Here is a 15628-nt window from a genome sequence, read left to right as displayed (position 1 = left end):
AACAAGGTAGTTTAAGAAGGGTGGGAGTAATGTAGTTCCTCAAGAGTAAAAATTTAGAAAACATTGAAACACATAATTAGCAAGAACATGGGTAGTTTTAAAAGCCCGACCTTAAGCAAAGTTGAATAAAAGACAGAGGACAAACTGTGGCTGTGTTGGATGGTGAAATTATGTTATTGACAAGAGAATGAAACCAGGATCCACAGTACACGACTCAGTGTAGTGTCCAAAAAAACAATTTACTAACAAAGGATGAGGCAAAAGGTACTGGGTCAGTGAGGCAAAAACATGGTCAAGAAGCACAAATGAGGTTTGAAATACACAAACCCTAGGGCTTTGACACAAGGGAATAATCTAAGGGACGCTGTCAAAAATCAAACCAGAACTGGTGGAGAAGAGGGGAGTTTATATACCCAGGAGGGTAACAGGACACAGGTATAACGCATTAGGGCGGGGCTTGTAATCAGACAGAACCTGAAAGGACACAAAAGAACTTCAAACCAGGACAAAAATGTTCAATAAATATAAAAAGGAACGAGACATGACTTCGAGACCTGACAAATTTACTTATAATGGGCAAAATTTCAAATGTCTATAAAAACATCAATTTCACCCATCATAAGTAAATGGGAGAAAAAAGACTGAACTTTGACCTACTTTTCCCAAAATGTAATCACATCTACTCTGGGTCACTGGCAATATACAGGGGTTGGACAAAATAATGGAAACACCTTCACCTCAATATGATTATGCCCCAATCCATACAGCTAGAATTGTTCAAGAATGGCATGAGGAACATTCTAATGAAATTGAGCATCTCGTATGGCCGGCACAGTCCCCAGACCTCAACATTATTGAGCATTTATGGTCAGTTTTAGAGATTCAAGTAAGACGTCGATTTCCACCGCCATCGTCTCTAAAAGAGTTGGAGGGTATTCTAACTGAAGAATGGCTTAAAATTCCTTTGGAAACAATTCACAAGTTGTATGAATCAATACCTCGGAGAATTGAGGCTGTAATTGCCGCAAAAGGTGGACCTACAGCATATTAAATTATATTTTGTTGATTTTTTAAGGTGTTTCCATTATTTTGTCCAACCCCTGTAAGTAAATGGGCAAAATTTCAAATGTCTATAAAAACATTAGTTTTGTTTCAATTTACTTCAAACTTGACACATATATAGAGGCAATTAATACGCTGACATCACCACACACATGGACATGATGACATCAGCTGGATCGATGCCGAATTGTCTTAAGAAAAACAAGTGCAATTTTAACAATATTCTGCCTCGGTTTATCAGTTTATCATTTACACATGTGCTCTACAATCGCACAAAATATTTAGTAACAGGCAGAATATTGGTAAATTTGCATTTACTTTTCTTAAGACATTTCCGTTTGTTCATATTTGTTCAGGTTATTCACATTTTTGTAAAAGTATAGTTTGGTAATGTAAACATTTTCAGGTAATTTTACTTTTTTACATAAAAAAAACAAAGAAAATTCAGGGTTGTCATTATTTATGGGTTATTATGATAATATTTTACTGGTCTGACCCACTTTAAATCTAATTGGACTGTATGTGTCTGTGTGTGGAACCTGAATTAAAATGATTTTGACACCATTTATTGTTAATATCTAAAGTGTAATTTTTGTGTTTCACAAATTCATCCCGTGGGCTGAATTGGACCCTTTGGCGGGTCGGATTTGGCTCCCGGGCTGCATGTTTGACACCTGTGATCTACATGATTAGTAAATTAAATGTAGGACAGTACCTAATTTTCACTGAAAAAAAAAAAAAACACAAAATACAGAAGATAATATTACAATAAATGGTGATAAATCACTTAAAGATTGTTAAGTATAGAGAATAATTCATTTGGGAACTGACACAAATGTTACATGGGTCCTTCTGGATTAATATACACTGTCCCTTTGAACAAAACAAACTTTAAACCAAGGTTATAATAATTTTGGTTTTTTCATTATAGTTTAGTTTTATTTAGTTTTGACCTTTTTTTCTCTAATTCAGTTAGTTTAAATTAGTTTTTAGAGCAGGTTTGTTCATTTATATTAGTTTTTGTTATTTTCTAAATGCTTAGTTTTAGTTTAATTTTAGTTTATGCTATATCTTTTATCTTCCTTGCCGTTGTATTCACAGAAATCCTGCACAGGACTCTGCTGTTTTCTCCCAACTTTAGTCTGCATATTTCCAGGTAGAGTGGGGACCAGAAGACGACTGTAAATGACAAGTGACGACAAGTGACGGACCATGAAGTGTCGTATGGTGCCATCAGCTAAAATTGCTTGAGTGAAATAAATCAATTTCATATCAGTCTGACATCGACAAAAACGAAAACAAAGGGAATTTTATCCATCATTTTTATACGTTTTAGTTAGTTTTGTAAACACACAATACAGTTTCAGTTAGTTATCGTTTTTTCTTTTAATTATAGTTTTTATTTACTAGCGGCATTGTACCCGTGGTGCCACTGTACGATAAGCGCCCTCCCATGGTGCAACAGCGGCATTGCCCCTGTATGCCCTCCCGTGCTGCAACATCGATCACACATTGATGGGACACGGGGACACGGGGCGGGGCTGAAACATGCATTATATAGTAGGATTTCAGTTAACAAAAATGCTTTTTCAATTCTAGTTTTCATCATTTCATTAGTTTTTGTTAACGATAATAACCTTGCTTCAAACATATTCTTCCCTGTGCTTCTACACAGAGATGATTTCGACCCCGCCCTCCTCCACCCCGGCTTCGAGCCTCCTCACTACGAGCTCTGCACCCTCCGTCGGGCCCCGTCCGGTGACCTGACCGAAGCCGCCCTGGCCGAGGACTTTGAGAAGTTCCACAAGCTTCAGCGCTCCTCCTCCAAATGCATCCGCGACCACCATTGCGGCTCCCACCAGGGCAGCGTCCACGGCAGCGTCCACGGCAGCCGCAGCAACCTGAGCATTAGGGACGCCACCATCTCGGCAGACGGCGGGGGTCTGGGGCCTCTTCTACCGCCGGCGATGGGGGGCCAGCAGTCACCATGCCTGTCCCACCACACCACTCCAGCTGGGAGACGGAGCATATTAGTGATGAAGCATAGTTATTCTCAGGACGGAGCCGAGGGGTACAGAGCAGTGGAGGACGATGATTTGATGATGGATGATGGACCCACCACCAGCCAGCGCCACATCCACCCCCAGCATGTTCACCACGGCATGCCGGGGCTGGAACAAGCTGTCCATCGCACACTGTCCAATGACTTCTAGGACAGAAAAGCAAGTGGTTTATGAGAAAAAAAACCCAAATGTAACTGCACTAAGATTTGTGGAAGTAATATATACAAGGATTTTGGAGATTTAACAAAAGAATCACAAGAACCATAGCCTCAGATTTTCATTCAGTTACAACTAAAACGCCATGTTGTTTAACCAGGTGTGGTTCATTACGGATAAAATGCATTTGAACTATTACAATGATTATTATTATTTAGAGAGAATGACTTCTATTTACATATACAATGATAATTCCCAGTCTATTGATTCAAGGACCTGCACTTTTTTTCCTTGTTCAGTCTGAATTGTATCCTCTACATAGAATACACCATAAAGTATGTGAGATTAGTTCTGAATGAAGGATTTGCTTTGCTGTTTTTTCCCATATGTTTCCCAACATGAGATTTTCCTAATTCAGTTTTTGTTCAAAGATTATTCTGTACCATGCCAGAATCAAATATAAAGACACTCAATGGAGGCAGAAACTCAACTGGGACCAATGAACCCTTGAGAAAAAAGCCAAATGTAACAGCACTAAGATTTGTAAAAGTAATATATACATGGATTTTGGAGATTTAACAAAAGAATCACAAGAACTGTAACCTCAGACTTTCATTCAATTACAACTAAAACTCCATATTGTCTAACCATGTGTGGTTCATCATGGATAAGATGCATTTCTATTATTATTATTATTATTATTATTATTATTATTATTATTAATAATAATAATAATAATAATAATAATAATAATAATAATAATAGAGAATTACTTCTCTTTACATATACAATAATAATTCCTAGTCTATTGATTGAAGGACCTGCACTTTTTTTTCCTTGTTCAGTCTGAATTTTATACTCTACATAGAAAACACCATAAAGTATGTGACATTACTTCTGAATGAAGGATTTGCTTTGCTGTTTTATCCCCTTATGTTTCCCAATATAGTCAGATTTTCCTACTTCAATTTATGTTCAGACATTATTCTGTACCATTCCAGACTCAAATATAAAGATGCTCAATGGAGGCAGAAACTCAACTGGGACCAATGAATCCTTTAACTATAAAAGTCTGCACATATAAATGTGGTGTTCAAAATACTGTTCTTAAAATATACAATCTCAGGGAGCAGAGTATTTTGAAACACATCCAAGCTGTGAATATTCTACAGTGTTAACACCTGTAATTTCTAATAAAGCACTTCGTCTTCTTCAAACACAACCTGGATAAACAGCACTAACAGCATACTTAATCCAATATCAAGAAATCTGCAGTCTCTTTTTACTCTCTTTTGGTTTTCTGTAAATCATTATATTTTATTATCATTTGTGTATTTGTTTGAAGAGTGTCTGTTTAGTGTTTATTTATGTGTTTGTAGTTTGTCCTCTGGTCCGGCTGAGTCATTTGAATTATGTTTGTTATTTTTGTCTCAATATTTATTTATTTAAATAAACGTGAATATTTTCCCATTTCTTTGGCTTTCCTCGTTTTACCTGACGTCTATTTTCTTTACGGGCGGAACCCTTGTTGCGATGTCTACGTGATCCAGTCGGACTTATATCGGCGCTGCACAGGTCACCTTACAGAACGCATGAACGGCAACAGAACCTTAATATTTATCTATAAAAGCCAAAAAAGTTAATAGTTTAGTGTAGTTTCTGCTTCGTTTCGGAACTATTAGACGGAGCATGTGAGGTTTAGTTTGTTGTCGTGTTATTTTATTCGTGACACTTGTTTTTTTCGTGTTGCTAAAGCGGTCCGTCACACATAAAAGTTCGGCTAATGCTACATTCACAACATGTCTCAAGAGGAGGTTTTCCTGGGAACAACACAAACAAACCGGAATGAAAGCGATGTAAACCGGGACAGGAGCAGGAGCCGGTTGGGGCTGGTCGTTACGGGGGTCGTAGGGGGGTCTCTCGTCGCCCTGTACGCGGTAACGGCCCCGTTCGTCGCCCCCGCCCTCAGGAAAATCTGTCTCCCGTTTGTCCCAGCGACCACAGCTCAGGTGGAGAATGTCCTGAGGGTGTTACGAACCAGGACGGGAAGTCTGGTGGACATCGGCAGTGGAGATGGAAGGATAGTGAGTGTCTGTGGGCTTAGACTCCCTTTTAACCCTTTCATGCAATAATTATGAGAACCTTAGTTAAGATTTTTTTCTTGAGAGTTTTTATTCCTCCATAGGCATGAAAAAAACAATGTGATCAAGGTTTTTTTTTTTTTTTCATGGAGTTACAAAAATGTCCATGCATTTAATTTTTAAAGTAAAGAAACGTGTTTAACCCTTTCATGCATTCTGGTCACTACAGTGGACACTTATTCTCCAGCTGTTCTCTTGTATATTCATGGGTTTTGTTGTTTTGATTCCACATCAGCCAACACAGTGGACGCTTATGCACCATCCCATAATACACTGCAATTCATACCATTACTGTAACTTTGCTGTTCTAGATAAACCTGATCTGCAGTAACATGCTTCAGTGTAAATCAATTATTTGTTAGAAAAAAAAAAAGTTTTTTTTTTGTTTTGTTTTGCATATTATCTCCAGGAAAAGAGTAATAACTAGAAGCACTCGGAGAGCGCAGACCTCCGCCAAGGCTGATCAGTGCTCCCCCCCCCCCCCCACACACACACACGCCAAGGAGGTTATGTTTTTGCCAGGGTTTGTTTGTCTGTCTGTTTGTTTGTTTGTTTGTTTGTTTGGCTGTCCGTTAGTGTGCAACATAACTCAAAAAGTTATGGACAGATTTTGATGAAATTTTCTGGTCTGCGCCCCCCCACCCCCACCCCCCCGTGGTCCCCCCCACCCCCCCATCACCACCAAAATTAAATCATTTCTTTCTTATCCCATTTCCAACAAACCCTGAAAATTTCATCAAAATCTGTCCATAACTTTTTGAGTTATGTTGCACACTAACAGACAGACAGACAAACAAACCCTGGCAAAAACATAACCTCCTTGGCGGAGGTAATTAGCCTTAGAATTTGTTAAAATGTGAGAAAACATCAGATTTTATTTCATTGTTTTAATATCAATTTCTGATACTGGGTTTTAAACACGTTTCTTTACTTCAAAAATTAAATGCATGGACATTTTTGTAACTCCATGAAAAAAAAAACAACTTGATCACATTGTTTTTTTCCATGCCTATGGAGGAATAAAAACACTCAAGAAAAAAATCTTAACTAAGGTTCTCATAATTAATGCATGAAAGGGTTAAAACCCAATATTAAGAAAGTATATGGAGACAATGACATAAAATCTGATGTTTTCTCACATTTTAACATATTCTAACGCTAGTTATTACTCTTTTCATGGAGATAATATGCAAAAAAAACAAAAAAAAAACCTTTTTTTTCTAACAGATAATTGATTTCCACTCAAATATGTTAGTGCAGATCAGGTTTATCTAGAACAGTACAGTTACAGTAATGGTCTGAATATCAATGTAATATTATGGGATGGTGCATAAGTGTCCACTGTGTTGGCTGATATGGAACTAAAACAACAAAACCCATGAATATACAAGAGAACAGCTGGAGAAGAACTGTCCACTGGAGTGGCCACTGTGCATGAAAGGGTTAAAGCACAACAGTTATTCCATTTTCTATGATTCTAGTTTTTATTTTTGTCTTGTTTTGTTTTTTTCCCCCTATGTTTTGTATTATGTTTGTGTCTGAAATAAAACTAAACTAAAAAACCTGCCTTAAAGAAAAAAAAAAAAAAAAATTGAAATATTTATATAGGGTTACATCATAACAAAAGTTATATTATGACACTTTTCGTTTGGGCCAGATCAGGTCAAAGTGAACGTCAGTGTCAAAAGTTAAAGTTTCACCTATCATTTCTCAAATAGGCTCATTATTTTTAGCTTAAAAACTCTATTTTATTTATTTGCACATCATAAAACAGCAAGAGAAAAATTAAAACATGACAACAACATTCAAACAAGTGTCATCATTGTGCAGGAAAGGATAGAAGCCAAAAAAGGCTTATGTGAAATAAACAATATACAAGGGGGGAAAAAAGAATTAAAAATACAATATAACTGAAATAATAAAGTAAAAACAATACAAATACAAATCATCAAATACAAATCAAATGATACACAGCCTTACATTTTTTCATGAATTAGAGTCCTTTTCAGATGCTTTTTAAATAATGATAAAGAAGATATTGATGTAGTTCAGGTCGTAGATTATTCCAAAGATGTGGTCCACGATATTTTAGAGAATACTGACTTACAGAAGTTCGGCAGTACGGAATATAGCCAGAGTTTGCTTTATGGAACTGTTTAGAAAATTTTAATATCACTTGTAGAAAAAAGAGAAAGAGATGACTCAAAATGAGATGACTTAGACTTATCCATGCATTTATCTCTAGCAGGTTAGACTACTGGAACAGCCTTCTCACTGGACTCTCTAAACCAGCTGTTAGACACCTGCAGTCCATCCACAATGATGCTGCTCGGGTCCTGACTAGAACCAGGAAGTACAACCACAGTAGTCCTGGTCCAGGTCCAGATCTCTGCTCTGGCTTCCTTTCACTAAGAATAGACTTTAAAACAGCTCTGCCTGTGTAGAAGTCTGTCCATGGTCTAGCACCAAAGTACATCTCTGACATGTTGGTCCCATGTGAACTATCTCGGACCCTGAGAACCTCAGGGACTGGTCTTTTGCTGGTGCCCAGAGTCAGGACTAAACACGGTGAAGCTGCGTTTCAGTTCTATGCAGCTGAACTCTGGAACAGTGAGCCAAGTCTCGACTCTGAGAAAATGTTTAAGTCCAGGCTGAAAACAGCTCTGTTCAACTGTGCATAGAACAACTGAAAGGGTTCTATCTGCACTCTTCTCTTCTCTTTTATTTTATTTTAATTGATTAATATTTATGTTTTTATTGATTATGTTTTAATTGTAATTGTGTGTTTTTAACCTGTCTCTCTTCCATTTTTGTAAAGCACTGTGAATTGCCCTGTGTATGAATTGTGCTATACGAATAAATTTGCCTTGCCTCAAAACAGATTCCACAATTATTTAAATATTAGATTAGACTTTATTGATCCCACAACAGGGAAATTCAACGGTCAAGGCAGCACAAGAATAAAGTGCAAGAAAAAAAGTGTATATGCATAAAGATAGTGGAAAAAAACAATAGGAGTAATAAAAAAAACTATACAGACTATATACATATGTACAACAGAGAGGAATTTGCAAAAAGTCAGTACAGATGAGACATAAACAGGACAGGGTTATACTGTTGTGTTGTCCAGTCTGAATGACCTGCTAGATGTTTCCTAATCATAATGCTGCCTGATAATTTGTTTGTTGTTCAATTTGCAGGTGATCGCAGCAGCAAAGCAGGGCTTCCGGGCATCAGGCTTTGAGCTGAATCCTTGGCTGGTTTGGTACTCGCGCTATAAGGCCTGGAGAGAAGGAGTCCGACATTCAACATCGTTCTACATCTCTGACCTGTGGAAGGTGGCTGACGATTTTACTGTTGCTCAAAATGTCTTTTATTCATTATAGAAAGAAAAACTTAGATATTGCTTGGTGTCATAATGTGTTGGTAATATTAAAGTCATCTTATTCTGAGGTACAGTTACCGAAAAAATTATTAGACCACTCTTGTTTTCTTCAATTTCTTGTTCATTTTAATGCCTGGTACAACTATAGGTACACTTGTTTGGACAAATATAATGAGAACAACAAAAATAGCTCATAAGAGTTTAATTTCAGAGCTGATATCTATCCATTTTCCATGGTTTTCTTGATAATAACCAAAATCACTTCAATTCTTACATCAATATCTATGGCATTGTACTGACAAAAACAGTGCTTTTAGGCATTCCATGTTTTCTTTTCTGTCTGTTATAATCACATGATACACACAGGAGTTAGTACTGATTCCATAACCATTGTTTTTGATGACTTTTGGTGGTCTAATAATTTTTTCTGCTATTGTATTTGTCTGAATATTATGCAGAAACTATAAGCATTAGGAACATTTAGAATAGAATAGACTAGAATAGAATAGAATAGAATTGAATAGAATAGCTCTTTCTCACAGGAACAATGAAAATTTGTTTTTAGCAGCAAAAACAATTAGTGCAAAAAACGGCTGTAAAAAAATATCACAAGTACTGAAAAATGCAGACAATGTACGAAAGATACAAGAAAAAAATTAAATATGCATATACTATCAAAGTACTACAAAACTATTAATATATGCAGGGTGGGGAAGCAAAATTTACAATATTTTGTGGCAGGGATTGAAAGACAGTGTATGACCAATTAATTTATTGAAAGTCATGAGAATTTATTTGCCACAAGAAAATTGACGTAATAGAAAATGTTTTTATTCTATGTGTCCTCCTTCTTTCTCAATAACTGCCTTCACACGCTTCCTGAAACTTGCGCAAGTGTTCCTCAAATATTCGGGTGACAACTTCTCCCATTCTTCTTTAATAGTATCTTCCAGACTTTCTCGTAATAGTTTTGGTCATAGTCATTCTCTTCTTTCCATTATAAACAGTCTTTATGGACACTCCAACTATTTTTGAAATCTCCTTTGGTGTGACGAGTGCATTCAGCAAATCACACACTCTTTGACGTTTGCTTACCTGATTACTCATATGGGCAAAAGTTTCTGAAAAGGTATGGATAATAGTGTTAGGTATGATTATGACATCAATATATGTTTGGTTTCAAAACAATTGACGTAGTGCCTGCTGAGAAAAAACAACTAAATGTTCATTGTAAATTTTGCTTCCCCACCCTGTACAAAAAGCTAACTGCACTACAGATGACAAATATGTACAACAAATAACATATACAGGCAGTAAAGGATATTATATACAAGGCAAGATTCAACCTGTGGCATGATCAGCATGTGCACAGCTGTAAACAGTATTTATAGCTTTTTTTGAATTTGTCTTTATTTTGATTTTGCTCTTTTTCGCTCTTCTGTGTTTTGCTGCCGTGAATCTGGAATTTCCCCTAATGGGACTAAGACAGGAATATCTTATCTTACTCAGAAAAAAGATGCATTGGTTGTGAGTATTGCACTGGGGTAGGGTACATTTTCAGTTTGCTTTGTTATTTACTTTTTTTTTTCTTAACCCGCCACCACCTCCCCTCTTCAGAGGACAACTTTATTTTTAATTACAGCTTGTGTTTAAGTAACAATCTCAAACTTTATATTCACATGTTCATCCATTCCTTGCTTGTATACATATACATAGAGGTAGGCTCATATAGACGAAAGTGTTCAGGGACAGGACGAGACAAGACAGTGGGACAAAATAGACATAAGACAAGACAGTGGGACAAGCCAGCTAAGTGGATGCTGTTGAAAACATAACCAAACGTGACAACAAGTAAGATGAGACAAAAACAGATTTGTCATTTACTTTATGTCTGATTCTTTTCCCAGGTCAGTTTTGCGCAGTACTCCAACGTTGTCATTTTTGGAGTCCCTCAAATGGTGAGCTCTTCCATCTTAATAGTTCTTCAACCTTTATATGTTACTCTTATTTGTTCAGTCTTTAGGGAAGGATAAACAATCTGAATGAAAGACAAGAAAGTGGCACAAGTCAAAGAAATGTCAGTTGTGTAGATGTAAGCAGTGGTGTAGTGGGTATACTCTCAATTTTTGCCTTTTTTGTTTTTTTTAAGTCAAGAAACAAACCCTTTTTTAGAAACAGTGACATGTAAGACTACTATATTTAGTTTACCCAAAAATTCTTCAGTAGTATTTGTTCACTATTATAAAATTATCATGAATTGATCAGGAGCAGTTTGTAGGTTTTACTGGTTACACAAACAGCTGCATGAATGTCTAATGACTCATTCTGAAACCACCTTAAAACTTTCCTCAGAATTATATATTCCATGAAGGTATACTACCAGGCAAAAGTTTGGACTCACCTTCTTATTTAAATGACATGAGATGGACCACAGATGGCCAACAAGAGCTCAGCATCATTTGGAACTCCTTCCAGACTTTTGGAAAACATTTCAGGTGATTACGTCATGATGCTCATCGAGAGAATGCCAAGGATGCACAAAGCAGTAATAAAAGCAAAATGTGGCCATTTTGAATAATCTAAAATATAAAACATGCTTTGAGTTTTGTCACACCTTTTTAAACTGCATCATTCCATATGTGTTCATTCATAGTTTTGATGCCTTCATTGAGAATCTACAATGGAAATAGTCATAAAAATAAAGAAAAACCAGGTGAGTCCAAACTTTTGCCTGGTAGTGTAGGTTCTCTCCATATGTGTCACTCACTTGAAAGACGTTTATTTTGCCTTTCTCGTTTGCATCTCCAACAATCGCGCATCTTTCAACGAGACATGCAGTGACCTGTCAATCAACTGGGGTGGAACTGGCACCTGAGGTGTCCAATCAGGTTCCAGAGGTGGACAGTGCTCAGTTAGCAATATTTTCCCTCGGCATGACCCACCCTACTCTGCCTCTGATTGGCTCATCAGTCCTCGTGCCTAAAGTTAACCAATGTAATCAGTGAAGGCAGTGAGTACTAGCCAATTAGAGGCAGAGTAGGGCGGGTCATGGCTCCACCATCCTAGGGGGAAAAAATGGGCTCAGATACTACTGAATAGTGCACATCGGGGGGGATTAGAAGTGGGTATACGCAATGATGGCTGAAAAATAAGTAGGTAGACTCCATATACCCTGGGCTACACCAGTGGATGTAAGATTATAAAGGTATATTCTCTAGTGTAACAGGCCTTGGCTTGAAATTAAAAGCAATTTTTGGTGACAGAGTGATCTGTTTCCAGTGAGAAATGTACAACATACAACTAATTTCTTTGGAAAGAGCTCTGTAATTAGGATCATTAGTTTTATATCATCGTCTGTTTCTTCATGACTTTATAAACCTTCTGTAAATGTAATTTCTGAATACGTCTCTGATTCGCAGATGGACAAACTGGAGCTCAAGCTGGCAAACGAGTTACCGAGTACGGCCAAGGTGGTGGCCTGCCGCTTCCCCTTCCCTACGTGGGTCCCTGAACATACCGCCGGGGAGGGCATCGACACCGTGTGGGTGTATGACGCCAAGACGTTTAAATCGGATCTGCACGGAGAAATGACGAGGACAGTGTCACAACAGGAAGACGCAACAGATTCAAACACATAATACACACGTTTAGAGCAGGTGGACGGTGAAATTTCTCCACTGGGATGGACTTGAAGCGGCAGAAAGTTGGACATTTTGGATTTCAATTCAAGATTTCTGTACAAGAGAAGCTGACTGACACTGGAAAGTTGTCTTAGAGTTGTTAAAGATTGTATCGAATTAAGCACAAAAATCTGATAATGATAAGTGAAAATTATCTTGGTAAGACTTCTCGAAATCAGATTTTCCAGATCTATTGTCTAAAAATCTGTTCTTATATCTTATTGAAAAGTTACTCTTCAGGTGATTTTGTCTTATTTTAAGTGTGATGAGATATTTTGACTAGAAATGAGAAAAATACACTTGGTAAGATTTAGATTTTTTCCAGTGTAGACCAGGGGTGTCAAACATACACCGTAAATTATTTGGTTCTTATTACGATAAAAAAAATAGATTTAGACGTGTTAGGTAGGTGTTAAGAGTTCATTTCTTATTTTAAATGTTCATACAGTTATGGAAAAAAATATTAGACCGTCAAAAGTCATCAAAAACAATGGTTATGTGTGTATCATGTGACTAAAACAGAGAGAAAAGAAAACATGGAATGCCTAAAAGCGCTGTTTTTGTCAGTACAATGCCATAGATATTGATGTAAGAACTGAAGTGATTTTGGTTATTATCAAGAAAACATGGAAAATGGATAGATATCAGCTCTGAAATTAAACTACTATGAGCTATTTTTGTTATCATATTTGTCCAAACAAATGTACCTTTAGTTGGATCGGGCATTAAAATGAACAAGAAATTGAAGAAAACAAGGGTGGTCTAATAATTTTTTCCATGACTTTAGCTGTAGACATGCTTATTTCTAGAAATCTTGTAAAGTTAAATTATCTTGCTGCATAGACAGATATTTCACTTGTTCTGAGTACCTTTTTCCTCAGATTTAGTGTTTTTATTTTCTTTTTAGACACCCCTTTTTTGCAGTGTACAGCCCACAGGATGAATGTACAAAGTGCCAAAATTACGCAAAAGACATTTACAGTCAAGGGTGTCATTAAGTCTTGACAACTTATTTTGATCATAAAGTTAAACGCTTTATTTTTCATTTCCAGGTGTTTGTTTTTACATGTGTCATTTTTGTAGATCCACTGTGATCTGTTAAGTTGTAATGCACATGTGTAAATGACAAGTGAATTTTAATAATTTTATGCCTCAGCTTATTATTATTATTATTATTATTATACATTTCGGGTTCATATATTTTGTGGAGGGATAATTTGTAAATATAAAAATTTTCATGATTGAATTTCACTTGTTTGCGCAAAAATGAAGAGAAAAATTTGAGCTTGCATTATTTACAGGTCATTATGCTATTAAGATAAGTTTATGCTATTATTTTACAGGTCATTAAATTGGGTTATATGTGACCTTTGAACTGAAATGAGTTTTACACCCATGGCATACACATACACACATATTTTTTATGTTGTATACACGTTTAAAACCATCAGCAGTGAAATGTAAAAATGTAATTTTATTGTAAAATGTTCCCCAAATTAATCTAAATATTTCCATAAAGTGATTAAAATCAAACGTAGTAGCTTTATTTATTTTATTTTTATTTTATTCATTTAGACAGGGACAATGCACAACATACATTAACCTTAAAAAGTGCTAATTTCCACCTGTAGTCCCTGGGCAGGCTGATATTATTAAAAAACAGACATTAACCCTTTCATGCATAGTGGTCACTACAGTGGACAGCTATTCTACAGCAGTTCTCTTATCGTATTTTCAAGGATTTTATTATTTTAGTTCCATATCAACCAACACAGTGGACACTTAAGCATCATCCCATACACTGCAATTCATGCTATTACTGTAACTTTGCTGTTCTTGATAAAACTGGTCTGCACTAACATGTTTGAGTGTAAATCAGGTGCTTGTCATTGTTAGACTATCATTAACATTTTTTTTTTTTTTTTTTTTTGCATATAATCCCCATAAAGTAAGTATGTTAAAATGTGACAAAACATCAGATTAACAACATTTAAAAAATTATTTCATAGTTTTCACACAGCGTCTCGGTAAAAACATACACTGAACAAAAATATAAACGCACCACTTTTGTTTTTGCTCCCATTTGTCATGAGCTGAACTCAAAGATCTAAAACTTTTTCTGTGTACACACAAGGTTTATTTCTCTCAAATATTGTTCACAAATCTGTCTAAATTTGTGTTAGTGAACACTTCTTCTTTGCTGAGATAATCCATCCACCTCACAGGTGTGGCATATCAAGATGCTGATTAGACAGCAGGATTATTGCACAGGTGTGACTTAGGCTGGCCACAATAAAAGGCCACTCCAAAATGTGCAGTTTTATCACACAGCACAATACCACAGATGTCACAAGTTTTGAGGGAATATGCAATGGTCATGCTGACTTCAGGAATCTCCACCAGAGCTTTTGCCTGTGAATTGAATGTTCATTTCTCTACCATAAGCCATCTCCAAAGGTGTTTCAGAGAATTCATGAAGAAGACTGTGCGAGGAAAATGGTGGTCACACCAAATACTGACTGGTTTTCTGACCCCCCTGGACCACCCAATACAGTGAAAGTGCACATTTTAGAGTGGCCTTTTATTGTGGCCAGCCTAAGTCACACCTGTGCAGTAATCCTGCTGTCTAATCAGCATCTTGATATGCCACACCTGTGAGGTGGATGGATTATCTCAGCAAAGGACAAAGGAGAAGTGCTCACTAACACAGATTTAGACAAATTTATGAACAATATTTGAGAGAAATAGGCCTTTTGTGTACATAGAAAAAGTTTTAGATCTTTGAGTTCAGCTCATGAAAAATGGGAGCAAAAACAAAAGTGGTGCATTTATATTTTTGTTCAGTGTATTTCTTTGCTTCAAAAATTAAACACGGTATCTAGCTGAGTAGACATTTTTGCAACTCCATGAAAAATAGGTTCATAAAAAACTATTTCAATCGCATTATTATTATTATTATTATTATTATTATTATTATTATTTTATTTTATTTTATTTTTATATTTATTTATTTATTTATTTATTTATTTTTTCATTTCTAAAGAGGAATAAAAACACTCAGGGAAAAGAAAAACCCTCAATTAAGGTTCTCACAATTCATGCATGAAAGGGTTAATAAAAACTAAAACACACAAAAAGCAG

The 15628-nt window shown here is 36.3% G+C and overlaps 2 protein-coding genes across 2 annotated transcripts in view; both read left to right on the top strand.

The window, feature by feature from the left end:
- LOC115436975 (neuropilin and tolloid-like protein 1) overlaps nt 1–3335 on the top strand; it is a 51329-nt gene extending 47994 nt beyond the window's left edge. The window contains exon 10 of the mRNA XM_030160012.1: nt 2738–3335. Coding sequence (XP_030015872.1) covers nt 2738–3275 — 538 coding nt within the window. The 3' untranslated portion in view covers nt 3276–3335. The remainder of the gene's footprint in view (nt 1–2737) is intronic.
- A 1510-nt stretch (nt 3336–4845) lies between these two features.
- Nucleotides 4846–12597, top strand: atpsckmt (fATP synthase c subunit lysine N-methyltransferase). Its single transcript, XM_030160011.1, has 4 exons — nt 4846–5365; nt 8623–8760; nt 10715–10765; nt 12227–12597. The coding sequence occupies exons 1-4, from the start codon at nt 5081–5083 to the stop codon at nt 12443–12445; spliced, it is 693 nt and encodes a 230-aa protein (XP_030015871.1). The 5' UTR covers nt 4846–5080; the 3' UTR covers nt 12446–12597.
- The last annotated feature ends 3031 nt before the right edge of the window (nt 12598–15628 follow it).

Source organism: Sphaeramia orbicularis, chromosome 17, assembly GCF_902148855.1.
Source record: "Sphaeramia orbicularis chromosome 17, fSphaOr1.1, whole genome shotgun sequence".
In the NCBI taxonomy this organism is placed as follows: Eukaryota; Metazoa; Chordata; class Actinopteri; order Kurtiformes; family Apogonidae; genus Sphaeramia; species Sphaeramia orbicularis.
Note: the sequence above shows the minus strand (reverse complement) of the source record. Positions and strands in the feature narration are given on the sequence as shown.